Below are 27,508 nucleotides of genomic sequence, written 5' to 3'. Positions count from 1 at the left end.
TTCAAAATTATTTGCAAATGGTGATCACGAGTACCGTTAGCCCGATGCTGATAATTGGTCTTCGATTCTTTGGTTTTTGGCCGGGTGTATCATATTCTACCATTCATTGGCTGAGCTTTATGTCGAGCATGCTGATTATACAGTACTTCCAATATTTGTACATATTTACTCATCTGAAGATCAGCGAGTTAACAAATCTTGTTGACAGTTTGATGGTGACTTTAGTTTACAGCTTGACATTTCTGAAATTGATTGGTCTGTGGATACATCGGCGGTAAGATAATCATAATGTAATATACTACGTTATATTTCAATCTTGCTAAATCGTCGTGTTCGAGAAATAAGATTGTCCTTTTAGTTTCTTAACATAAATTCGTAATCCTGTTTTTCCTAACTAGAATAGCCGACTTGAATATCATTATCTAAATCTTATTTGAAACATTGGAATATACAACATTAATTTCAAGAAGAAAATAAATATTATTTATATTTATAAGAATCTGACTAAAATAACGTATTGAAGTAACGTATTGCAGAGTTCTTCATAAAATTTTGGTGGATATGGATAATGATTGGCGCGAGTGCATCAACGTCGATCAGCATTTACATATAATGACAATCAAAGCTAACGTATCACATTTCTGCTCTAACGTCTTGTTAAGCATTAATACGATCGGTTCGGCACTTTACCTCTTAGGCGATGACGTAGTTCGTTTTATATTTCCAACCGAAGATTACAACGTTACTATACGGCAGCTTCCTATAAAGATACAATTTCCCTTTGAAACTCAACAATCGCCGATATTTGAATTTTTCGTTGTATCAACATTTTTACATGGGATGTTACAAGTATGGTCAATCGCTATTCTAAATGGATTGATCATTACTTTGGTACTTCATATTGGATATTTGTTATTTTCAGTTTTTATTAATTTTTTACGCAATATAACAATTTACATATAAACTTAAGCGTAAATATTATTCCATGAAAATTTTATATTCATTAATTTTCAGAATTTTGTTACGCGTGACACAACACACACAAATACATGTTACATTTTTATATTAGAAATTTTGAAATTTATTGTCAGCGTCAAGAGTATATATATATATATATATATATATATATATATATGTAGGTCCAGAAGTATGTTCCGGGACTTTTATTTTTTACATCGGTATATTCCAGGACATTTGGCAGTTTCCAGGACTGTCCTGGAAAAAATTCATGTCCTACGGCACGTTTCGGGACAATTTTTTGAATCTGATTACATATATATGCGTTATATTCCAGGACTGTACATTTCAAAAAACGTAAACAGTCCCGGAACATACCTCTAGACCTACATATATATATATATATATATAGCTATGAAATATATATATATATTGCTATGAAATAATATAAATTAAATATATTATGTAAAATTTTTACATTTATTGTATCTATGTATTGAAAACATAAAAATTATTTTTACATACATGTAATAACAATAATTTTTGCAAAACTTTAAGTATATTATAGGTGCACCATGTAAGCGGACAAGTTGATGTAATATGTCAAGAGTTCAGAAATATTTCCAGGACTACTCTTTTGTATGGATCTTCCCTATCTTCGTTTGGAATATTGGTCAAGAGGCATAACAGAATCATTTCATTTTCCGAGAACATCGAAGAACTCTTCTCCTTCATTGCGCTAATGCAAGTTGTTTGGAATACACTAGTTATTTGTTGTCTAGGATTTATTATTATACTTGTAAGTACTGTAATAAATATACAATAGATGTTGTTATATATTTCATGTATTTCTATCTTTGTCGTTTATTAAACTAGTCAATTCATAACGAAACTGGCGTTTTTGCATTAATGAAAACTATGATTGCTTATTTGGCTATAACAATGGAGGCCTTTATTATTTGCTTTGCCGGTGAATATCTTAGTTTTAAAGTAAGTATTCGGAAGAGTGATTAATCATAAAGTTTTGAATACGTTTATACTCTGATGGAATGATAGAAATTTATGCCATTGTGTTTAAATAAAAATATATTAATATGTTGCAAGGCAATATAAAATATTATTTAAGCTAATCAATTTTAAGTAAATAGAAATGTTTTTTATTTTAAAAAAGATTTATTTTACCAACATGTAAATATCTTTTAAAGTACTAACAACATATCTGCCATAATAAAACACATACATTTATGTATTATAAAATATTTATCACTTAATAGTTTATTGTAAATACAAATAAATTTTTTATAATACTTAAATAAAAAGAGTAATGGAATCAGTGAAGAATTTATAATAATGTTACTACAATATTTTCTCGATATCGGTAATAATACTGGAGAAATCTTTTTAAAAAAGTTAAATGGATGAAAACGAACATAAAAAAAGCCATTATATTTGATAATATTTGCATCATTTTTAGGGCAAATCAATTGCCAGAGCAACATACGAGACGCCATGGTATGATATGCCGTCAAAACAAAATAAAATTATAATATTTATATTGATGAAATCACAAAAGCGACTGGCAATCACGGCGGGAAAAATGATGGATATGTCGTTCGAAACCTTTACAAGTGTAATTTAAAACATTTTTCAATCATCTATTTATTAAGAGACAAATTTATTTTACTGAATTAATTTTGAAACTGCTACGACATGTGTCTTTATAGATAAATATAATTTACAGATTTAACTTATACATATAATATTTATTACTTGTGTTTTTTTAGATCATGAAAGCGTCAGTATCATATGTATCAGTTTTGTATGCTTTGTTATGATACGAACAAAATCAAGCAGTATCTATTTTCTGAGAGTATATTACGTAGTTAAAATAAGCCGCAAAGTTAAAATACGTTAGAAATATTGAAAATAAATTAATAATTAAATTAATATTGTTGGTTACTAATTGTTGTTTCATAATAAAGAGTTAAAAATTACACAAATTTAAATTACTATGTATAAAAGTACTTATGTATAATAATGTTTTATTTCTCGCGTATGATATTATTATTAGGTATATTTTATCTTCGTAAAAAAGATACGTAAATGTAAACGTTTCAGACATTGACTTTTTCCTAAAAAATCGCATACTTTGTTTATATTTCTTATTTTGTATATATTGTTGCTTACATTCGTACTAGACGTAATATCCTCAATTGCAAATATCCTACTTTAAAAATTGTTTTTAACAAACGAGTTTTTTGCAATAAAGCCTTGTGTCCACTGTGCTAGAAATTGCTCCGAGATCTCGGACGGAGAAAGAATTAACCAATTGCATTGGTCAATCAGCCAAATTGTTTAAATATGATTGGTCAGTTCTTCCTCCGTCCGAGATCTCGGAGCAATTTCTAGCATCGAGGACATAAGGATCAACACTTATTAAATTAAAAAAAAATTACCCATTATTACATCACCAGTTAGAAAGTTCAGTTGTTCTCCCCTCATCATATTTCTTTAATAATCAGAAATTTAATTAAAAATGTTACGTATAATTGCAGAGTGCATAAAAGAAATTTGTTGTATTGACGTTCTACTAGAGACTAAAGGGTCATGTGGCATATACAGTTTGTATAACTTTATTTCTTCGTATTTTAATATCATTCTTTATTGTATTATTATATATTTAACTTAACATTTATAATATTTTACACTGCAAACTTTTCATTATCGAAATTTATTTCATGATCAAGTTTTGCACAGTAACTTATCCTGAATCATAAAATGTAATTACTCGTTATTATACGATTCAGTCCCAGTCAGAGTTTTGCTATTCTTCCTTCACTGTATTTCTTTAAAGATCAGAGGTTGAAATATACGATATAATTCCATTCGTTTAGAATACCTAATGTAATTACAATTGCTTTGTCGTGCGTTTAATGATTTTTGCGATTGGCAGGAAACATGGTGAACATTTGTTTCTTTTCGATATAATTATATTTCCGAGAGACAAGGTTGCAAAAAAGTAGTTGAAGCATAGATAGCTGTTTTTTTTCTGCAATATCTATACAATGTTCTTGGAAATGTTACATGGTTGAAATGCACTTTAAGTTTTTCTGACATAGACTGTTAATGAAATTTTAAAATGAGCATACAAATAATGAGTTCTGTCTGGGTTTTTGTCTCGTTGTACTACGGGACATATAATAGCGATTGATCCATGTTCACCTGAGTGGGGATGCACCGTGTGGGGACGCATCGTGTGGGGATGAACGTGAAGTAACAGACTATGCCATCTTATTTCCTTCTGAACTAGAGTGCCGAACAAATGTGCTGATACTAGTATCTCTATTTCTAAGTATTCAAGAATATTTGCAAATAAAATGATCACGAGCACCGTTAGTCCGACGCTGATAATTGGTCTTCGATTTTTCGGCTTTTGGCCTGGCGTATCATATTCTACCATTTATTGGCTAAGTTTTATGTCGACTATGCTGATTATGCAATACTTCCAATATCTGTACATATTTAATCATCTGAAGACCAGCGAGTTAACAAATCTTGTTGACAGTTTGATGACGACTTCAATTTACAGTTTGACATTTCTGAAATTGGTTATTCTGTGGATACATCGTCGGTAAGATAATATATACTACGTTACATAAATTCTTAATCTTGTTTTCCAACTGGAAGTGGCCGACTTATAATATCATCGTCTGAATCAAATTTCAAACATTGGAATATAGAACATTAATTAATCTTAAAGAGAAAATAAATATTAATTATTTACATATTTATAAAAATCTGACTAAAAATACCGTATTGATGTAACGTATTGCAGAGTCTTTCATACAATTTTGGCGGATATGGAAAATGACTGGCGCGAGTGCATCAACGTTGATCAGCATTTACATATAATGACAATCAAAGCTAACATATCACATTTTTTCTCTAGTAGCTTATTGAGCTTTAATGCGATTGCTTCGGCATTTTATCTCTTAGGCGACTACGTAATTCGTTTTATATTTCTAACCAAAGATTATAACGCCACTTTACGGCAGCTTCCTATGAAGATACAATTTCCTTTTGAAACACAACAATCGCCGATGTTTGAATGTTTCGTTGTATCACTATTTTTACACGCGATGTTACAAGTATGGTCGATGGCTATTTTAAATGGATTAATCTTCGCTTTGGTAACTCATATGGCATATTTCTTATTTTCAGTTTTTAATAATTTTTATATAGACCGATTTACATAAACTTATAAACGTAAACGCTATTATATGGAATTTTTACATTATTAATAAAGGACCCCGCAACGGTCATGGGGGGTTTTGGCTCTTAGTCAAATTTAACAATAATATAGGATAATGTAGTTCATAACATGCTGATAAAAAGTGTCCATAGGCACCAAGCCCAAAAATGGACAGTTTCCGAGATATAAGGCATTAAAGAGTGGAAAAATGAGGGTTTCAGGTTTCAGCTAATGGCAGTTTGCAACAGGCTGAGTGCCATGCTTTCACTAAAACATTTACTTGATTGCTGGATGAATTATACTTATGCACAGTATGCGTGTTCACATAGTCAAGTCAATGAACCATACGTAATATGTTATTGCATCGAATGACATGTATGCAACATATATAGCAAGCAAGAATCATTTACTTATTTAATGTTAATCTTTGCAATGTATGAAAAGTACAATAATAACTGTAATTCACAAGTCGATTTAGTAGTATTATATTGTACTTTTCATACATTGCAAAAATTAACATTAAATAAGTAAATGATTCTTGCTTGCTATATATGTTGCATACATGTCATTCGATGCAATAACATTATATTACGTATGGTTTGATTATTGACTTAACTATGTAAACACGCATACTGTGCATAAGTATAATTCATCCAGCAATCAAGTAAATGTTTTAGTGAAAGCATGGCATTTCGCCAGTTGCAAACTGCCATTAGCTGAAACCTGAAATTCTCATTTTTCCACTCTTTAATGCCTTTTATCTCGGAAACTGTCCATTTTTGGGCTTGGTGCCTATGGACACTTTTTATCAGCATGTTATGAACTACATTATCCTACATTATTGTCAAATTTGACTGGGAGCCAAAACCCCCCATGACCGTTGCGGGGTCCTTTGCAGAATTTTGTTACATGACACAACACTTGCTAATATTTGTTACACTGTATTAAAAATTTTGAAATCTATTGTCAGCGTCAAGACTATGCGTACACATATTACAGTAAAATAATATAAATTAAATATATTATATGTAAAATTTTTACATTTATTTTATCTTTGTATTAAAAACATCAAATTTTTTTTACATGCAATAATTATAATTTTTGCAAAAATTTAAGTATATTATAGGTGCTCCATCTAAGCGGACAAGTTGATATAATATGTCAAGAGTTCAGAAATATTTCCAGGACTACTCTTCTGTATGGATCTTCCCTATCTTCATTTGGAGTATTAGTCGAGAGGCACAACAGAATTATTTCATTATCTGAGAACATCGAAAAACTCTTTTCCTTTATTGCGTTAATGCAAGTTGTTTGGAACACATTAGTCATTTGTTGTCTAGGATTTATCATCATAATTGTAAGTAATGTGATAAATATGCAATAGTCGTTGATATATGTTTTATGTATATCTATCTTTTTCGTTTATTGAACTAGTCAATTCATAATGAAACTGGTGTTTTCGCGTTAGTGAAAACTGTGATTGCTTATTTTTCCATAATAATGGAAGTCTTTTTCATTTGCTTTGCCGGTGAATATCTTGGTTTAAAAGTAAGTATTCAGAAATGATTAATCATAAATTTTTTAATACAATTACGCTGACGTAATAATAGATATGTATGATGCTGTTTTCTTGAATAAAAATACATTATTATGTTGTAATGTAATATAAAATATTATTTAAGCTAATCAATTTTAATTAAATAGAAATATTTCTTATTTAAAAAAAAAATTTATTTTACAAACATATGAAAATCTTTGAAAGTACTAAACATATCTGCCATAATAAAATATATACATTTATAAATTATAAAATATTTATCACTTAATAGTTTATTATAAGCACAAAATTTTTTATAATATTTAAATAAAAACGGAATCAGTAAAGAATTTTTTATATATTTATACTACAATATTTTCACGATTGGTAAAAATACTGCAAAAATCTTTTTCTTTTAAATAAGTGAAATGGATAAATGATGAATATAAAAAAAGCTGGCATATTGACAGTATTTGCATAATTTTCTAGGGCAATTTAATTGCTAGGGCAACATACGAAACGCCATGGTATGATATACCGTCAAATCAAAGTAAAATTATAATATTTATATTGTTGAGATCACAAAAGCGACTGGCAATCACGGCAGGGAAGATGATGGATATGTCATTTGAAACTTTTACAAGTGTAAATTTTTAAATTATTAAATTATTAAAGACAAATTTATTTCACTTATTTAATTTTGGATGTGCTTCGACATGTGTGTGTCGATAGATAAATATAATTTGTAGATCTAACATGTATAATATTTTACTTGTGTTTTTTAGATTATGAAAGCGTCAGTATCATATATATCAGTTTTGAACGCTATGTATTGACATCAACAAAATCGCGTAGTATCTATTTTCTGATATTATATATATATCACGTAGTTAATGTAAACCATAAAGTAAAAAGAAGTTAAATATATTGATAATAAATTAACAATTAATATAATATTGTAAGTTAATAATTGTTCAATATAATTAAGAGTCAAAGATTTACACGAACTTAACTTACTGTATAATATATAAAAGTATGTGCAAATACTGTTTTATTTCTCGTGTGTGCTATTACTATTATATTTTATCTTTATAAAAAAGATACGTAGATGCAAATAACGTTTCGGACACTGACTATTTCCTAGAAAATCGTATACTATGTTTATATTTTTTATTTTGTACATTTTGTTCCTTACATTTGTACTAGACGTCTATAATATCCTCAATTGCAAACATCCTACTTTTTAAATTTTTTCAATTAATGAGTTTCTTGCAATAAAGTCTTGCATTGGTCAATTGGCCAAATTGTTTAAACATATGATTGGTTAATTCTTCCTTTGTCCGAAATCTCGGAGCGATTTCTAGCATTGTGGACACAAGGCTTAGCACCACCTAAATTAAAAAAAATAATTACTTGTTATTACATCCCCAGTTAGAGAGTTCAGTTGTCCTTCCGTCACTATACATATTCCTTCAAAGATCAAAAGTTCAATTAAAAAGGTTATGCAGAATGCATAACAGAAATTTGTTATTACATATATTGACGTTTTAATACTAGGGACTAAACGGTCATGTGGCATATACAATTTGTATAACTTCATTTATTAAATTTTTAATGTTATTTATTATTGTGTTATTATATATTTAACTTAACATTTATATATTATTTTACATTGCAAACTTTTTATTATCGAAATTTATTTCATGATCAAGTTTTGCACAGTAACTTATCCTGAATCATAAAATGTAATTACTCGTTATTATACGATTCAGTCCCAGTCAGAGTTTTGCTCTTCTTCCTTCACTGTATTTTTTTAAAGATCGGAGGTTGAAACATACGATATAATTCAAATCGTTTAGAATACCTAATTTATAATTATAATCGCTTTGTCTTGCGTTTAATGATTGTTACGATTGTCAGGAAACGCGGTAGACATCTGCTTTTTTTCGATAGAATTATATTTCCAAGAGACAAGTTTGCAAAAAAGTAGTTGAACCATATAGCTGTTTTTTCTTCTGCAATATCTATACATTGTTCTTGGAAATGTTACATGGCTGAAATACACTTTATGTTTTTCTGACATAGACTGTTAATAAAATTTTAAAATGAGCATACAAATAATGAGTCCTATCTCAACTTCTGTCTCGTTGTACTACGCGACGTATAATAGCGATTGATCCGTGTTCTCCTGAGTGGGGACGCATCGTGTGGGGATAAACTTGGAGAAACGGACCATGCAATCTTATTTCCTTCTGAACTAGAGTGCCGAACAAATGTGCTGAGACTGAGTATCTCTATTTCTAAATATATTTAAGATTATTTGTACACAATGATCACAAGTGCCGTTAGTCCGACGCTGATAATTGGTCTTCGATTTTTCGGCCTTTGGCCGGGTGTATCATATTCTGTCATTTATTGGCTGAGTTTTATGTCGAGTATACTGATTATACAATACTTCCAATATTTGTACATATTTAATCATTTAAAGGTCAGCGAGTTGTCAAATCTTGTTGACTGTTTGATTGTGAATTTATATTATAGTTTGACATTTCTGAAATTGGTTATTCTGTGGATACATCGTCGGTAAGATAATCTAATACTAATATACTACGTTATATTTCAACCTTGCTGAATTGCCATGTTTGAGAAATAAGATTGTTCTTTATTAACTTAGCATAAATTCTTAATCTTATTTTTCAACTAAAAGTGGCCGACTTAATATCATCATCTAAATCATATTTCAAACATTGGAATATTGTACATTAATTAATCTTAACAAGAAAATAAATATTAATTATTTATATATTTATAAAAATCTGACTAAAATAACGTACTAATATAACGTATTGCAGAGTCTTTCATACAATTTTGGCGCATATAGAAAATGATTGGCGCGAGTGCATCAGTGTCGATCAGCATTTACATATAATGACAATCAAAGCTAACATATCGCATACTTTCTCTAACGGTTTATTGAGTTTTAATGTGATTACTGGGATATTTTACTTCTTAGGCGACTACGTAATTCGTTTTATATTTTTAACCGAAAATTATAACGTCACTTTACGGCAGCTTCCTATGAAGATACAATTTCCTTTTGAAACTCAACAATCACCAATGTTTGAATTTCTCGTTTTATCACTATTTTTACACGCGATGTTACAAATATGGTCAATGGCTATTCTAAATGGATTAATCTTCACTTTGGTAATTTATATTGCATATTTGTTATTTTCAGTTTTTATTAATTTTTATGTAACAGAACGGTTTCTGTAAACTTATAAGCGTGAACGTTATTGTATGGAATTTTTACATTAATTAATTTGCAGAATTTTGTTACATTTCTGATGCACACAAATACATGTTACATTTCTGTATTAGAAATTTTGAAATTTATTGTCAACGTCAAGAGTATATTACAGTGAAATAATATAAATTAAATGTATTATGTAAAATTTTTATTTTATCTATGTATTTTATCATTTATTGTATCTATGTATTGAAAACATAAAAATTATTTTTACATACATGTAATAACTATAATTTTTGCAAAAATTTAAGTATATTATAGGTGCATCATGTAAGCGGACAAGTTGATATAATATGTGAAGAGTTCAGAAATATTTCCAGGACTGCTCTTCAGTATGGATCCTCCCTATTTTCGTTTGGAATATTGGTCGAGAGGCATAACAGAATTCTTTCTTTATCCGAGAACATCGAAAAACTTTTTTCCTTTGTCGCGTTAATGCAAGTTGTTTGGAGTACATTAGTCATTTGTGGTCTAGGATTTATCATCGTAATTGTAAGTATTGTAATAAATATGCAATAGTTGTTGTTGTTATATGTTTTATGTATGTCTATTCTTTTATTGAACTAGTCTATTCATAATGAAACTGGTGTTTTCGCGTTAGTGAAAACCATGTTTGGTTATTTTGCCATAATAATGGAAGTCTTTTTCATTTGCTTTGCCGGTGAATATCTTGGTTTTAAAGTAAGTATTCGAAAAAAAATGAATTACCATAAATTTTTGAATATAATTACGCTAATATAATGATAGATATATACATATATGATATTGTTAAATATAAATATATTAATATGTTATAATGCAATATAAAATATTATTTAAGCTATTCAATTTTATTTAAATAGAAATATTTCTTATTTAAAAGAAAATTTATTTTACAAACATATAAAAATCTTTAAAAGTACTGACAACGTATCCATGCCATAATAGTATTTAAGAATTACATAACATTTATTAATTAATAGTTTATTATAAGTACACAATTTTTTATAATATTTAAATAAAAATAGAAACGGAATAGTAAAGAATTTTTGATATATTTACTATAATATTTTCACGATTGATAAAAATACCGCAAAAATCTTTTTCTTTTAAATAAGTGAAATGGACAATGATGAATATAAAGAAAGCTGGCATATTGACAGTACTTGCATCATTTTTTAGGGCAATTTAATTGCTAGAGCAACATACGAAACGCCATGGTATAATATGCCGTCAAATCAAAGTAAAATTATAATTTTCATATTGTTGAGATCACAAAAACGACTGGCAATCACGGCAGGGAAGATGATGGATATGTCATTTGAAACTTTTACAAGTGTAAATTTTGAAATTTTCAAATTATTAAAATATAAATTTATTTTACTTATTTAATTTTGGATCAATGTGCTGCGACATGTGTATAGATAAATATAATTTGTAGATCTAACATGTATAATGTTTTACTTGTGTTTTTTAGATTATGAAAGCGTCAGTATCATTTATATCAGTTCTGAACGCTATGTATTGACATCAACAAAATCGCGTAGTATCTATTTTCTGAAATCATCACGTAGTTAACGTAAACTTTACTACCGTAAAGTAAAGAGAAGTTAAATACATTAATAAGAAATTAATAATTAATATAGTGTAAGTTAACAGTTGTTTAATAAGAATCAAGAAATTACATAAACTTAAAATACTGTATATAAAAGTATGTGCAAATACTGTTTTATTTTTCGTGTGTGCTATTACTATGATATTTTTACTTTTTAAAACAGCTGGAAACTTTATCGGGCGTTTTGGCCATTGAATTTTATTAGAAAATTGCATACTGGGTTTGTATTTTATGTATTTTGTTAGATATATTTGTAACTAGACGCCTATAATGTCCTCAATGGTAAACTTCCTACTTTTTAAATTTTTTAATTAAACGAGTTTCTTGCCATAACACATTTGAATTATTAAAGGAAATTACTTGTTATTATATCCCCAGCCAGAGAATTTTGTTCTCCCTTCATCATATTTCTTCAAAGACCAGAAGTTTAGTTGCATGAACACAATTTATTTTCCCTTGCATGGAATATCTAATATATGTATAATGGTCGCGCATTTAATGATTCTCGTGAATGGTAGAAAATGTGATAAACATGACCATTTCTTGTCTGTAATATTGCACTGTCAAAGAAAAATGATTGCAAAAAGAAACTGTCGCGCAGCATTTCTTTTTTTTTTTTGCTTTAGCTGCAGTACAATATCTATGTATGTTACTTTACGGTCGGAGTATACATTATCAGAGTGCTTATGGGATATTAAAGTAATGAGTTTTTTTCGACTCATCGTTGTACTATATGCGACATATAATAGCGATTGATCCAAGTGTGTTTGAGTGGGGACGCACTCGTGTGGGGGATGCACTTGGGGAAACGGACGGTGCTCCTCATTTCCTTCTCAACTAGAGTAGAGAACAAATGTGCCGGAACTGATTTTTATTTTCTTACGTTTTTAAAGTTATTTGCAAATGATAATCACATCTAGTGTTAGTCCAGCGCTGAGAGTTGGCCTTCGATTTCTTGGCATGTGGCCGAATGATTCATATGGTACCATTTATTGGCTGAGTTTTACGTTGAGCCTGCTGATTATGCAGTACTTCCAATATTTGTATGTACTTGATCATTTGAAGATGAGCGAATTGTCAAATCTCGTTGACGGTCTGATTGTGACTCTAGATTATAGTTTGATGTTGTTTAAAATAACCAGTCTGTGGGTGCATCGTCGGTAAGACATTATATCTGTGTGGAGTGGTTTAGCTTTGCTCTGTAACCGTATTTAAGAAATAAGAATTTCTCTCCATTTTTAAGCGCTTATTATTGATCTAATTCTCCCTGAAATCATAATATTATTTTTAAAAAATCTTAGCTCCAACATTAAAACATATAATATCAGTTGTTTCACGAAAGAAAATAAATAACGCATCTATCTGAGACATATGACGAATTAAAGTAACATATATTGCAGAGTTTTTCATAAAATCCTGGCCGATATGGATAATGATTGGCGCGAGTGCATCAATATCGATGAGCATTTGTATATGATGACAATTAAAGCGAATATGTCGCATTTAATCTCTAATGCTTTATTGAGTTTTAATGCGATTGTTGCGGTACTTTACCTCTTAGGCGATTACGTAATTCATTCCGTATTCCTAACTGCAGATTACAATGACACATTACGTCAGCTTCCTATAAAGATATATTTGCCCTTTGAAACTCAACAATCGCCGACGTTTGAATTTCTCGTTGCAACATTAATTTTACATGTGACGATAAATTCATGCATAATCGCTATTCTAAATGGATTAATCTTGACATTGGTAACTTATATTCGTATATGTACATATTAATTTTTTAATGATTTTTTATCTCATGTGTTGTAACGTAAAGACGTAAAAACATACTTTTACATTAAAATTTTTTGTAGTTTGTAGAATTTTGTTTTAAAAAAGTGTTACCTTGTTTTTTTTGTAAAAAGTTATAAAGAATAATTAATGCCAAAAATGTTAGAAAAATTTACAATTATTTTTAGAAACAAATTTGTGATTATTGAATATATTATTTAAAAATAATATATCCAATTGTATAATTGCATTTGAAATACATCTTTTTTTTAAATAAATGTTTTTAATATGTAGTAATTATAATTCTTTTTAAATTTAAGTCTATTTTAGATACTTCACGTAAGCGGACAAATTGATATAATGTGTCATGAAATCAGAAATGTATCTAACAATAAATCTACCCTTCTTCGTGAATCTTCCGTACCTTTATTTGGAATGCTGATTGAGAGGCATAATAAAATAATTGCATTCTCCAAAAACATCGAATCACTTTTCTCCTTTATTGCATTAATGCAGGTTGTTTGGAATACGTTAGTTATTTGTTGTCTAGGATTTGTCATCATAATTGTAAGTACTATAATACATATTCGGTAATTAATATTATATGTATTCAATTATTTTTTATAATTTATTGAATTAGTCTATTCATAATGAAACTGGGATTTTTGTGTTTGTGAAAACTATTTCTGGTTACTTCGTTATAATGATTGAAGCCTTTGTCTTTTGCTTTGCCGGAGAATATCTTAGCTTGAAGGTAAATATTCGAAATGGTTAATTGTATATACACAATCTTTTAATAACATAATTATATTAACAGTGATGGAAATACATAACTGCTTTCTAATATAGAATATTTCAATATTCTTGAAAGATACTTTACCTGTGCTATAAATACGTTGGATAAATAAGACATAAATTTAAAAAAACGCCGCTGACATTACTGATATCGTTTTCAGGGTAAATTAATTGCTAACGCAATATACGAAACAATATGGTATGATATGCCGTCAGGTCAAAATAAAATTATAATATTCATAATAATGAGATCTCAAAAGCGACTGACGATTACGGCAGGAAAAATGATGGATATGTCATTCGAAACTTTTACAAGTGTAATCTTCAAAATCTTTGGATTACTTAATTATAAATAGACAAGTTTATTTTATTTATACTTATTTAATTTTGGGTATACACACTAATGTGACATATATCCTTTATGCATAAATATGGGTTGTAGATCAACTTAATTTCCAAACTTTTATTTTTTAGATGATGAAGGCATCAGCATCATACGTATCTGTTCTGAATGCTATGTATTGACACAAAAAAAGCGGTATACATGTGCTGAAATAATAACGTAATAATTATAAATCAATAAGTTAAAATAAATTGATAATAAAGACGACTAATAAAATAATAAATGTCATTTATTACACTTACACCAATTAAAATAATATTTAATAAAATTGTAAATAATTTTTTTCGTATGTTATTGTTAAATTACGTTTAATTTTAATTAAAAAAAACTATTTAGAATTACTGATTGCGTTCAACACGCTTCGACTATTAATCCTTTATTAGAGCTCGCACATTCGTTTATAAACATTTATTTTGTTGCGTGCATTTGTAACAAAACATTAATGAATCCTTAATCGCACTCTTATTATTTTTCAAATTTATTACATAAGCAAGTTTTGCATTATAATACTTTATGTGCTATTAAAAAAAAATTATTCACCATTACATGATTTGACTTGAGTCAGTTGTTGCGTTTTCCCTTTATTTTATTTCTTTATTAAAGACCAGAAGTTGAACTGCACGAAAAACTGCACGATAAACATAATTCGGTTTCATTTACTTAGAATATTTTATGTCATCATTATCGTTCTGTCGAGCATTTTATGATTTTCATAATTGGTAAAATACGCGGTAGATGTGCTTTTTGTCGATGTAATTGCGTTGAGACAAGAGACAAAAGCAAGAAGAAAAGTTTGCAAAAAAAGCTGCCGCACAGCAAGCTGCTGTTCCTGTTACGTTAGCTGTACAATGTACATTATCGTCGTTATTCCTTGGTCAGAGAATACATTGCGAGACTGTTTATGGAATTATAGCATTTTCAAATAATGAGTTTGGTCTCAACTTTTGTATCGTTGTACCACGCGACATATAATAGCAATTGATCCATGTTCACCTGAGAGGGGACGCACCTTGTGGGGATACACTTGGAGAAACGGACAGTGCGTTCTCATTTCCCTTTCAACTTGAGTACCGATCACATGTGCTGAAACTAATTATTATTTTTATAAAGTATCCAAAATTATTGTCGAATGACTATCACAAGTACTATTAGTCCAGCCGTGATAATTTGTCTTCGATTCTTCGGCCTTTGGCCGGGTGTATCATATTCCATTATTAAATGGCTAAGTTTTGTGTTGATCATGCTGGTTATACAGTACTTTCAATATTTGTACATATTTGATCACCTGGAGATCAACGAGTTGTCAAATCTTGTTGACGGTTCGGTTCTGACTTTATATTACAGTTTGACAATTTTTAAATTGACTAATCTGTGGATACATCGTCGGTAAGATATAATATAATATGTGTAATGTGCCAACTCTTTGCTAAATCGCCGTGTCCGAGAAATAAGTTTGCCCTTCAGTTTTTTAACAACAATAATTGACTTGAAAAAGAAAACCATTATTATTTATATTTATAAAAATCTAAAATAACGTATTAAATTAACGTATTGCAGAGTCCTTCATAAAATTTTGGCGGATATGGATAATGATTGGCGCGAGTGCGTCAATGTCGATCAGCATTTGCATATAATGACGATCAAAGCTAATGTATCATATATCTTCTCTAACGGTTTATTGAGCTTGTGTATGATCGCGACAGCACTATTTGCTTTCGGCGACTACGTAATTCGTTTCATATTTGTAACTGAGCATTACAATGATACTGTATGGCAGTTTCCTATAAAAATACAATTTCCAGTTGAATACACACAATCGCCGATGGTTGAATTTCTCGTTATAGCAGTATCTTTATATGTGATATTACATGTTTGCACGATTAGTATTCTAAATGGATTTATGTTTAATTTGGTAACTCATATTGCATATTTGTTATTTTAAGTTTTTGTCAATTTTTAATATAACAGTACGATTTACACAAACTTATTATCGTAAACGCTATTGCATGGAAATTTTACATTAAATAATTTGCAGAATTTTGTTACTTGTGAGACAATTTACACAAATACATGTTACGTTTTTGTATTAGACATTCTAAAATTTATTGTGATTGAGTGTTGAGAATATACATATATTACAGTCAAAAAATCTAAATTAAATTTATTTTGTGAGATTATTACATTTATTGTATCTTTGTACCGAAAATATTCAAATTTTACATGCAATAATTATAATTTTTACAAAAATTTAAGTATATTATAGGTGCTCCATCTAAGCGGACAAGTTGATATAATATGTCAAGAGTTCGAAAATATTTCCAAGAATATTCTTCTTCATAAATTTTCTATACCTTCATTTGGAATGCTGATTGAGAAGCATAATAAAGTCATTTTATTTTCCGAAAACATTGAACAACTATTTTCTTTTATCGGATTAATGCAGATTGTTTGGATTACCTTAGTTATTTGCAGTCTTGGATTTGTCTTGATAATTGTAAGTACTGTAATGAATATGGAATGGTTGTCATTTATTTCATCTATTTCTATTTTTGTTGTTCATTGAGCTAGTCTATTCACAATGAAACTGGTGTTTTCGCATTAGTGAAAACCATGATTGCTTACTTTACCGTAGTAATGGAAGTCTTTATGATTTGCTTTTCCGGAGAATATCTTAGCTCCAAAGTAAGTATCCAAAAGTGATTAATCATAAATTTTTTATCACATTATAATTATGCCGATATAATGATAGAACTGTATGACACATTGTTTTTTTTAATAAAAATATATTAATATGTTGCAGTGTGTGTGTGTGTGCGTGTGTGCGCGCGTGTGTGCGTGTGTCTGTGTCTAAAATTCAAAATATTATTTATGTTAATTAATTTTAAACAAATAGAAGTTTTTTTTATTTTAAAATAAGAAATGTATTACAACATATAAATATTTTTAGAAATTCTGACAACATGACTGCTATAATAAAATGATGTCTAAAAATTATAAAATTTTTATTAATTAATAGTTTATTATAAATATAAAACTTATTATATTTTTAAATAACAATAGAAATGGAATCAATGAATAGTATTTTTTATTTTGTTACTATAATATTTTTACAATGTCAAAAATAATACTGAAAAAATCTTTTCTTGCTAAACGAATTGAAACAGATGAAAATGAACATAAAATATCGTCGTTTTATATTTGACAGTATTTGCATCATTTTTCAGGGCAAATCCATTGCCAAGGCAACATACGAGATGCCATGGTATGATATGCCGTCAAATCAGAGTAAAATTTTAATATTCATAATGATGAGATCGCAAAAACGACTAGCAATCACGGCGGGGAAAATGATGGATATGTCATTTGAAACTTTTACAAGTGTAAATTTTGAAATTTTTTAATCATTAATTTATTAAAAAACAAATTTATTTAAACTTAATTAATTTTGGATCTGCTGCGACATGTGTTTGTTATGGATAAATATAATTTATAGATCTAACTTGTATAATTTTTTACTTGTGTTTTTTAGATTATGAAAGCGTCAGTATCATATGTATCGGTTTTGTATGCTATGTATTGAGATCAACAAAAACGCATTATCTATTTTCTGAAATTATCAAGTAGTTAATATAAGCTGTAAAGTTAAAGAAAATTAAAAATATTGATAATTAATTATTAAATAAATATTGTTAGTTTATATTCATTATTTATTAATTAAGCGGCGATAAAAGCTAATTAAATCTATCTTTCTTTGATGTGTTTATAATGGAGCTGTGATGATAGTATAGTTCTAGCTGTTAGCTGAGATGAACCGTTTCTAAATACGAGAGAGAAGAATTATTTATTATCTTCAAGTACTGCAAAATGATATGTTGAAAAGTGTCTGTGTAAAAAACGTCAATTCATCATTTATACAATGACTTGAGGAAGTAGGTATCCATCACTAAAATTTGTTGAATATATGTGAATGGTGATAAAAACTTTTGATTATATTTTATTAAAGGTTTCTAACGAAATTAACACAACACGGTGCAACTGTCATGCTAGGTCAATTCTTTATAAGATACGATTTTCTACAGTTGAAAGCGTATAAATAGAAAATAGATATTGCTCAAGCGAGTTTTTTACATTCCCGGAATCATTAAAGAAAATTATTCATCATTATATCCCCTATCCAGTAAGTTTTGCCTTCCAATTATCTCTTTAAAGACCAGAAAGTTGGACTGCATAGTGAACTGCACGACAAACATAATTCGGTTCCATTTGCTTAGAACATTTTATGTCATCACTATCGTTCCGTCGTGCATTTCATGATTTTCATAATTTATAGGATACGCGGTAGATATGTTTTTTGTCGATGTAATTGCGTTGAGACAAGAAACAAAAGCAAGAAGAAAAGTTTGCAAAAAAAAGCTGACGCGCAGCAAGCTGCTTTTTCTGTTGCGTTAGCTGTACATTATCGTCGTTATTTCTTGGTCAAAGAATACATTGCGAGACAGTTCATGGAATTATAGCATTTTTAAATAATGAGTTCGGTCTCAACTTCACTATCGTTGTACCACGCGACATATATTAGCGATTGATCCATGTTTACCTGAGAGGGGACGCACCTTGTGCGTGGGGATACACTTGAAGAAACGGACAATGCGTTCTCATTTCCCTTTCAACTTGAGCACCGATCACATGTGCTGAAACTAATTATTATTTTCGTAAAGTATCCAAAATTATCTGCGAATGACTATCACAAGTACCATTAGTCCAGCCGTGATAATTTGTCTTCGATTCTTTGGCCTTTGGCCCGGTGTATCATATTCCATTATTAATTGGCTGAGTTTTCTGTTGATCATGCTGGTTATACAGTACTTTCAATATTTGTACATATTTGATCACCTGGAGATCAACGAGTTGTCAAATCTTGTTGACGGTTCGGTTGTGACTTTATATTACAGTTTGACAATTTTTAAATTGACTAATCTGTGGATACATCGTCGGTAAGATATAATGTACTATGTGTAATGTGTCAACTCTTTGCTAAATCACCGTGTTCGAGAAATAAGTTTGCCCTTCAGTTTTTTAACAACAATAATTGATTTGAAAGAGAAAACCATTATTACTTATATTTATAAAAATTTAAAATAACGTATTAAAGTAACGTATTGCAGAGTCCTTCATAAAATTTTGGCGGATATGGATAATGATTGGCGCGAGTGCGTCAATGTCGATCAGCATTTGCATATAATGACGATCAAAGCTAATGTATCATATATCTTCTCTAACGGTTTATTGAGCTTGTGTACAATCGCGACAGCACTATTTCTTTTCGGCGACTACGTAATTCGTTTTATATTTGTAACTGAGCATTACAATGATACTGTATGGCAGTTTCCTATAAAAATACAATTTCCATTTGAATACACACAATCGCCGATGGTTGAATTTCTCGTTATAGCAGTATCTTTACATGTGATATTACATGTTTGCATGATTAGTATTCTGAATGGATTTATCTTTACTTTGGTAACTCATATTGCATATTTGTTATGTTGAGTTTATATCAATTTTTAATATGACAGTACGATTTACACAAACATATTATCGTAAACGCTATTGCATGGAAATTTTACATTAAATAATTTGCAGAGTTTTATTACATGTGACACAATTTACACAAATACATGTTACGTTTTTGTATTAGATATATTAAAATTTATTGTGATTAAGTGTTAAGAATAGGCATATATTACAGTCAAAAAATCTAAATTAAATTTATTTCGTGAGATTATTACATTTATTGTATCTCTGTACCGAAAATATTTAAATTTTACATGCAATAATTATAATTTTTACAAAAATTTAAGTATATTATAGGTGCTCCATCTAAGCGGCCAAGTTGATATAATCTGTCAAGAGTTTGAAAATATTTCCAAGCATATTCTTCTTCATAGATTTTCTATACCTTCATTTGGCATGCTGATTGAGAAGCATAATAAAGTCATTTCATTTTCCGAAAACATCGAACAACTATTTTCTTTTATCGGATTAATGCAGGTTGTTTGGATTACTTTAGTTATTTGCTGTCTTGGATTTGTCTTGATAATTGTAAGTACTATAATAAATATGAAATAGTTGTCATGTATTTTATTTATTCTATTTTTGTTATTCATTGAGCCAGTCTATTCACAATAAAACTGGTGTTTTCGCATTAGTGAAAACCATGATTGCTTATCTTGCCATAGCAATGGAAGTTTTTATGATTTGCTTTTCCGGAGAATATCTTAGCTCTAAAGTAAGTATCTAAAAGTGATTAATCATAAATTTTTAAATAAATTTTTTATCACATGATATTTATGCCGATATAATGATAGAACTGTATGACATAGTTCTAAAGATATATTAATATATGCTGCAGTGTGTGTGTGTGTGTGTGTGTGTGTGTGTGTGTGTGTGTGTGTGTGTGTGCGTGTGTGTGTGTGCGTGTGCGTGTGTCTGTGTGTAAAATTAAAAATATTATTTATGTTAATTAATTTTAAGCAAAAAGAAATTTTTCTTATTTTAAAATAAGAAATATATTACAAACATATAGATATTTTTAGAAATACTGACAACACACATGACTGGTATAATAAAATTATATCTAAAAATTATAAAATTTTTATTAATTAATAGTTTATTATAAATATAAAACTTATTATATTTTTAAATAACAATAGAAATGGAATCAATGAATAAAATTTTTTATTTTGTTACTATAATATTTTTACAATGTCAAAAATAATACTGAGAAAATCTTTTCTTGCTAAATAAATTAAACATAAAAGATAAAAATAAATATAAAATATTGTAATATTTGACAGTATTTGCATCATTTTTTAGGGCAAATCAATTGCCAGGGCAACATACGAGACGCCTTGGTATGATATGCCGTCAAATCAGAGTAAAATTTTAATATTTATAATGATGAGATCGCAAAAGCGACTAGCAATCACGGCGGGGAAGATGATGGATATGTCATTTGAAACTTTTACAAGTGTAAATTTAAAAATTTTTTAAATTATTAAATTATTAAAACACAAATTTATTTAAATTTAATTAATTTTGGATCTGCTGCGACATGTGTTTGTTATGGATAAATATAATTTATAGATCTAACTTGTATAATTTTTTACTTGTGTTTTTTAGATTATGAAAGCGTCAGTATCATATGTATCGGTTTTATACGCTATGTATTGAGATCAACAAACATACATTATCTATTTTCTGAAATTATCAAGTAGTTAATATAAGCTGTAAAGTTAAAGCAAATAAAAAATATTAATAATTAAATAAATAATGACAGTTTATATTTATTATTTATTAATTAAAAGGTGAGATAAAAAGCTAATCAAATCTATCTTTCTTTGATGTATTTATAATGGAGCTGTGATATAATAGTATAGTTTTAGCTGTTAGCTGAGATGAATTGTTTCCAAAAATAAGAGAAAAGAAAAATAATTATTATCTTCAAATACTGCAAAATGGTATACGTTGGAAAGTGTCTGTGTAAAAAACGTCAATTCATCATCTATACAATAACTTGTGGAAGTATTCACAAAAATTTGTTGAATATATGTGAATGATGATAAAACTTTTGATTATATTTTACCCAAGATTTTAACGAAATTAACACAACATGGTGCAATTGTCATGCTGGCCCAATTCTTCATAAGGAACGATTTTCTATAGTCGATGAAAGCGTAGAAATAGAAAATAGATAATCCTCGGAGATGTTTTCGAGCATTAACTCCATATTAGAGAATCGCGTATTCAATTTGTATGGGTATATTTTGTTGTGTATAGACATAAAAATATACTTGAAACTGAAAAATGCTTATAATAACATCTTCAATTAAAAACCTTTACTTATAAAATTTTTTCCTCAAACGAGTTTTTTACATTCCCGGAATCATTAAAGAAATTTATTCATCATTATATCCCCTATTCAGTGAGTTCTACCCTCGCATTATCTCTTTAAAGACTAGAAAGTTGAACTGCACGGTGAACTGCATGACAAACATAATTCGGTTCCATTTGCTTAGAATATTTTATGTCATCACTATCGTTCTGTCGAGCATTTCATGATTTTCATAATTTATAGGATACGCGGTAGATATGTTTTTTTGTCGATGTAATTGCGTTGAGACAAAAGCAAGAAGAAAAGTTTGAAAAAAAGTTGATACGCAGCAAGCTGCTTTTCCTGTTACGTTGGCTGTATATTATCGTTGTTATTTCTTGGTCAAAGAATACGTTGCGAGACTGTTCATGGAATTATAGGATTTTCAAATAATAAGTTCGGTCTCAACTTTAATATCGTTGTACCACGCGACATATAATAGCGATTGATCCATGTTCACCTGAGAGGGGACGCACCTTGTGGGGATACACTTGGAGGAACGGACAGTGCGCTCTCATTTCCCTTTCAACTTGAGTACCGATCACATGTGCTGAAACTAATTATTATTTTCATAAATTTTCCAAAATTAAAGGCAAATGACAGTCACAAGTACCATTAGTTTAGCCGTGATAACTTTTCTTCGATTTTTTGGCTTTTGGCCGGGTATGCCATATTCCACCATTTATTGGCTGAGTTTTATGTTGAGTATACTGGTTACACAGTACTTCCAATATTTATATGTATTTGATCACCTGAAGATCAGCGAGTTGTCAAATCTTGTTGACTGTTTGATTGTGACTTTATATTACAGTTTGACATTTCTTAAATTGACTAATCTGTTTATACGTCGTCGGTAAGATAATGTAATATATGACGTAATATTTCAATTATACTAAATCGCCGTGTTCGAGAAATAAGATTGTCCTTTAGTTTTTTAACATACATTTTCAGTCTGATTTTTCTTGACTGAAGGTGCCTTAATATTATCATATTACTTTAAATGTTAGAATGTAAAACATTAATTAATTTGAAAAAAATATATATATTATTAATATTTATAAAAATTGAAAATAACATATGGAAGTAACGTATTACAGAGTCCTTCATAAAATTTTAACGGATATTGGTGATGATTGGCGCGAGTGCGTCAATGACGCTCAACATTTGCATATAATGACGATCAAAGCAAATGTGTCGCATTTCTTTTCTAATAGTCTCTTGAGCTTTACAATGATCGTGGCAACATTTTACGTTTCTGGCGACTACATAATTCGTTTTATATTTGTAACTGAGCATTACAATGATACTGTACGGCAGCTTCCTATAAAGATACAATTGCCTTTTGAAACTGAACAATCGCCGATGTTTGAATTTCTCGTTATAGCAATAACTTTACAAGTGATGTTACATAGTGGCATGATTAGTATTCTGAATGGATTGATCTTTATTTTGGTAACTTATATTGCATATTTGTTATTTTTTTCAGTTTTATTTATATACATATACATAAAAAAAAAGATTTACACAAACTAATAAACGCTATTGCATAGAAGTTTTACATTAATTAAATTGTAGACTGTTGTTACGTGTGACACAACACACATAAATACATGCTACATTTCTGCCTTAGAAATTTTAAAATTTATTGTTAGTGTTAAGAGTATATTTTACAGTCATGTAATATTAATTAAATATATTATGTAAGATTATCACATTTATTGTATCTTTGAGAAAATATTTAATTTTTTTTCACAGGCAATAATTATATTTTTGCAAAAATTTAAGTATATTATAGGTGCTCCATCTAAGCGGACAAATTGATATAATATGTCAAGAATTCAGAAATATTTCCAAGAATACTCTTGTTCATAGATCTTCCATACATTCGTTTGGAATGCTTATCGAGAAGCATAACAGAATTCTTTCATTTTCTGAGAACATGGAAAAACTTTTCTCCTTGTTCTCGTTATTGCAAATTTTTTGGAATACAGCAGTTGTTTGTTGTCTTGGATTTGTCTTCATAATTGTAAGTACGGTAATATGTATATATAATGGTTGTTGTCATATATATTTCATTCATTTCTATTTTTATTGCTTATTGGACCAGTCTATTCACAATGAAACTGGTGTTGTCGCCTTAGTGAAAACCATGTTTACTTACCTTGCCGTAGCAATGGAAGTCTTTATGATTTGTTTTTCCGGAGAATATCTTAGCTCCAAAGTAAGTATACCCAAAAGTGATTAATCATAAATTTTTTAATAAATTTTTTATTACGTGATATTTATGCCGATAGAACTGTATATATATGACATAGTTCTTTTAATAAAAATATATTAATATGTTGCAGTGTGTGTGTGTGTGTGTGTGTGTGCGTGCGTGTGAGCGTGTGTCTGTGTGTAATATTTAAAATATTATTTATGTTAATTAATTTTAAGCAAAAAGAAATTTTTCTTATTTTAAAATAAGAAATGTATTACAAACATATAAATATCTTTAGAAATACTGACAACATGGCTGCTATAATAAAATTATATTTAAAAATTATAAAATTTTTATTACAAATATAAAACTTATTATATTTTTAAATAACAATAGAAATGGAATAAATAAATAGTTTTTTTAAATTTGTTATAATATTTTTACAATGTCAAAAATAATACTGAAGAAATCTTTTCTTGCTAAACGAATTAAACAGATAAAAATGAATATAAAATATCGTCGTTATATTTGACAGTATTTGCATCATTTTTTAGGGCAAATCAATTGCCAGGGCCACATACGAGATGCCATGGTATGATATGCCGTCAAATCAGAGTAAAATTTTAATATTCATAATGATGAGATCGCAAAAGCGACTGGCAATCACGGCAGGGAAGATGATGGATATGTCATGTGAAACTTTTACAAGTGTAAATTTTAAAATTTTTTAAATTATTAAATTATTAAAAGACAAATTTATTTAAACTTTATTATTTTTGGATCTGCTGCGACATGTGTTTGTTATGGGGATAAATATAATTTATAGATCTAACTTGTATAATTTTTACTTGTGTTTTTTAGATTATGAAAGCGTCAATATCATATGTATCAGTTTTGTACGCTATGTATTGAAATCAACAAACACGCATGATCTATTTTCTGAAATTATTAAGTAGTTAATAAGCTGTAAAGTTAAAGCAAATTAAATATATTGATAATTAATAATTAAATAAATATAGTTAGTTTATATATATTATTTATTATTTAAGCGGCGATAAAAGCTAATCAAATCTATCTTTCTTTGATGTGTTTATAATGGAGCTGTGAAGTTAGTATAGTTCTAGCTGTTAGCTGAGATAAACCGTTTCCAAAAATAAGAGAGAAGAAGAATTATTATTATCTTCAAATACTGTAAAATGGTGTGTTTGAAAGTATCTGTGTAAAAAACGTCAATTCATTATTTATAAAATGCCTTGAGAAAGTATCTACAATTTTTTCTATATCTGTATCGCGTTGCATTTTGGCACTCAAGTCAGATAGTATAACCCTTTTATTTACTCTTATTTTAATAAAAATTTATATTATGTTTTTGATTTTCAAGAAGTTTTAATTTTTCCACATTATAAATCCTTAATTTTTTATTAATGTACCGATTTTTTGGAAACTGCAGGTGATAAAATTTATTCGATTGCGAACTATTCATTCAATTAATGGACCGATTTTCTTAAAAACAGTGCCCAAATTTTTCTAATTTTTCAGGGATAGCGATGATGTGTATAATTTTTCATAACTGATTTTTTGGAAACCGGTTCCAAAATCAGTATCTAACAAAAAATTATCCATAAAAATTATTCATAAAAAAAAATTTAGCTTGATATCTCAAAATTTGCGGAAATTAGAGCAATCACGTACATTTTTTTAAACAGAAATTGGAAACCTTTTTATTATTAATAATTTTTCTAATTCTATTACATTCTTTAGTTCTTTCTACCCTTATTTCATATATATATATATATATATATATATATATATATATATATATATATATATATATAATTCTTTAAGATTGTGTCAATTAATTTCCGAAAAATTGGAAAAATTTCGGTAACGGCTTCTAAAAAATCGGTAACGAAAAATTATATACTTTATGGCACTTCCCGGAAAATTCTACCCTTATTTCATAAATAATTCTTTAAGATTCGGTCCATTAACGAATGAGTAATTTGCCAGACAGACAGACAGACAGATAGACGTCAGGTACTTATAATATGTTATAATAATAGATGATAGCCAGGAATACCGTCAGTCCGGCGCTGAAAATCGGCCTCCGGTTGCTCGGTGTGTGGCCGGGTGTGTCGCATTCTATCGTTTACTGGCTGATTTTTATGTCGATTTTATGTATACTAGTCATACAATACTTTCAGTATATCTATACATACTTGAGCACTGCAAAATCACTGAGCTCTCGAATCTTGTCGATGGCTTGTCTTTGACTTTGGATTACAGTTAGACGTTTCTCAAATTGGCTAGTCTATAGATATACCGCCGGTAAGATACCGCATCGCGTGTGCAATGTTAACTTCACGTTAAATCGTTCTCGCAATTAAATAACTAGATTTTTGTGAAAATGTTGATCCAGATTTTTTAACTGAAATATTAATTAATACACTTAAATTATCAATAAGTGTATCGGTTTTGTGTAAAAAAAATAATGGTTATTTACAAATTGAATTAACATATTGTAGAGTTTTTCATAAAATTCTTATGGATAACGACTGGCGCAAGTACATCAACATCGATCATATATGATATGCCGTCAGGTCAAAATAAAATTATATTATTCATAATAATGAGATCTCAAAAGCAAGTGACGATTACGGCAGGAAAAATGGTGAACATGTCGTTCAAACCTTTTACAAGTAATCTTTCAAATCTTTTAAACACTTAATTACGAAGTGACAAATTAATTTT

General features: G+C 28.7%; 7 protein-coding genes and 1 long non-coding RNA gene across 19 annotated transcripts in view; 7 read left to right on the top strand and 1 right to left on the bottom strand.

The window, feature by feature from the left end:
• The window catches only part of LOC139819305 (uncharacterized), a 44,577-nt gene that overhangs the window by 9,223 nt on the left and 7,846 nt on the right, over positions 1–27,508 (bottom strand). For 3 of the 4 annotated variants that reach the window (XR_011733682.1, XR_011733684.1, XR_011733683.1), the window contains exons 6-10: positions 13,854–14,003; positions 13,205–13,274; positions 12,565–12,917; positions 691–760; positions 35–242 (exon numbers count right to left, since the gene is read on the bottom strand). This is a non-coding gene — a long non-coding RNA (uncharacterized lncRNA). The remainder of the gene's footprint in view (positions 1–34; positions 243–690; positions 761–12,564; positions 12,918–13,204; positions 13,275–13,853; positions 14,004–27,508) is intronic. The other variant, XR_011733681.1, reaches the window with a different exon arrangement.
• LOC139818906 (odorant receptor 22c-like) lies at positions 18–2,935 on the top strand. Of its 3 annotated transcripts, none has more exons than XM_071787948.1 (6): positions 18–274; positions 537–849; positions 1,526–1,756; positions 1,834–1,947; positions 2,432–2,587; positions 2,742–2,919. In XM_071787948.1, exons 1-6 carry the CDS (start codon positions 18–20, stop codon positions 2,790–2,792), a joined length of 1,122 nt encoding a protein of 373 aa, XP_071644049.1. In that variant the 3' UTR covers positions 2,793–2,919. The 3 variants fall into 3 exon arrangements, with proteins under 3 accessions (XP_071644049.1, XP_071644041.1, XP_071644058.1); XM_071787940.1 differs by having other exon boundaries at positions 537–891; positions 2,742–2,916; XM_071787957.1 differs by lacking the exon at positions 1,834–1,947 and having other exon boundaries at positions 537–891; positions 2,742–2,935.
• On the top strand, positions 4,148–7,700 carry LOC139818971 (odorant receptor 13a-like). 3 transcript variants are annotated; one of them, XM_071788056.1, is made up of 7 exons: positions 4,148–4,471; positions 4,547–4,588; positions 4,793–5,147; positions 6,336–6,566; positions 6,644–6,757; positions 7,236–7,391; positions 7,532–7,700. In XM_071788056.1, exons 1-7 carry the CDS (start codon positions 4,335–4,337, stop codon positions 7,580–7,582), a joined length of 1,086 nt encoding a protein of 361 aa, XP_071644157.1. In that variant the 5' UTR covers positions 4,148–4,334; the 3' UTR covers positions 7,583–7,700. The 3 variants fall into 3 exon arrangements, with proteins under 3 accessions (XP_071644157.1, XP_071644166.1, XP_071644147.1); XM_071788046.1 differs by having other exon boundaries at positions 4,184–4,588; XM_071788065.1 differs by lacking the exon at positions 7,236–7,391 and having other exon boundaries at positions 4,164–4,588.
• LOC139818982 (odorant receptor 13a-like) lies at positions 8,800–11,652 on the top strand. Of its 3 annotated transcripts, XM_071788089.1 has the most exons (7): positions 8,800–9,212; positions 9,288–9,329; positions 9,599–9,953; positions 10,318–10,548; positions 10,624–10,737; positions 11,218–11,373; positions 11,513–11,652. In XM_071788089.1, the coding sequence occupies exons 1-7, from the start codon at positions 9,076–9,078 to the stop codon at positions 11,561–11,563; spliced, it is 1,086 nt and encodes a 361-aa protein (XP_071644190.1). In that variant the 5' UTR covers positions 8,800–9,075; the 3' UTR covers positions 11,564–11,652. The 3 variants fall into 3 exon arrangements, with proteins under 3 accessions (XP_071644190.1, XP_071644181.1, XP_071644198.1); XM_071788080.1 differs by having other exon boundaries at positions 8,808–9,329; XM_071788097.1 differs by having other exon boundaries at positions 8,810–9,329; positions 9,599–9,767.
• LOC139818839 (odorant receptor 13a-like) lies at positions 12,554–14,850 on the top strand. Of its 2 annotated transcripts, none has more exons than XM_071787832.1 (6): positions 12,554–12,693; positions 13,051–13,405; positions 13,760–13,996; positions 14,070–14,183; positions 14,386–14,541; positions 14,699–14,850. In XM_071787832.1, the coding sequence occupies exons 1-6, from the start codon at positions 12,554–12,556 to the stop codon at positions 14,747–14,749; spliced, it is 1,053 nt and encodes a 350-aa protein (XP_071643933.1). In that variant the 3' UTR covers positions 14,750–14,850. The 2 variants fall into 2 exon arrangements, with proteins under 2 accessions (XP_071643933.1, XP_071643927.1); XM_071787826.1 differs by having other exon boundaries at positions 12,554–12,810.
• LOC139818943 (odorant receptor 4-like) lies at positions 15,675–18,572 on the top strand. The gene is made up of 6 exons (XM_071788004.1): positions 15,675–16,013; positions 16,185–16,539; positions 16,891–17,121; positions 17,196–17,309; positions 17,852–18,007; positions 18,157–18,572. The coding sequence occupies exons 1-6, from the start codon at positions 15,757–15,759 to the stop codon at positions 18,205–18,207; spliced, it is 1,164 nt and encodes a 387-aa protein (XP_071644105.1). The 5' UTR covers positions 15,675–15,756; the 3' UTR covers positions 18,208–18,572.
• On the top strand, positions 18,793–21,957 carry LOC139818890 (odorant receptor 4-like). 2 transcript variants are annotated; one of them, XM_071787927.1, is made up of 6 exons: positions 18,867–19,618; positions 19,790–20,144; positions 20,496–20,726; positions 20,800–20,913; positions 21,501–21,656; positions 21,807–21,957. In XM_071787927.1, exons 1-6 carry the CDS (start codon positions 19,362–19,364, stop codon positions 21,855–21,857), a joined length of 1,164 nt encoding a protein of 387 aa, XP_071644028.1. In that variant the 5' UTR covers positions 18,867–19,361; the 3' UTR covers positions 21,858–21,957. The 2 variants fall into 2 exon arrangements, with proteins under 2 accessions (XP_071644030.1, XP_071644028.1); XM_071787929.1 differs by lacking the exon at positions 21,807–21,957 and having other exon boundaries at positions 18,793–19,618; positions 21,482–21,559.
• Positions 21,974–26,130, top strand: LOC139818924 (odorant receptor 22c-like). The gene is made up of 6 exons (XM_071787970.1): positions 21,974–23,410; positions 23,655–24,009; positions 24,353–24,583; positions 24,665–24,778; positions 25,312–25,467; positions 25,619–26,130. The coding sequence occupies exons 1-6, from the start codon at positions 23,154–23,156 to the stop codon at positions 25,667–25,669; spliced, it is 1,164 nt and encodes a 387-aa protein (XP_071644071.1). The 5' UTR covers positions 21,974–23,153; the 3' UTR covers positions 25,670–26,130.

The sequence above is a fragment of the Temnothorax longispinosus genome, chromosome 1 (assembly GCF_030848805.1).
Source record: "Temnothorax longispinosus isolate EJ_2023e chromosome 1, Tlon_JGU_v1, whole genome shotgun sequence".
In the NCBI taxonomy this organism is placed as follows: Eukaryota; Metazoa; Arthropoda; class Insecta; order Hymenoptera; family Formicidae; genus Temnothorax; species Temnothorax longispinosus.
Note: the sequence above shows the minus strand (reverse complement) of the source record. Positions and strands in the feature narration are given on the sequence as shown.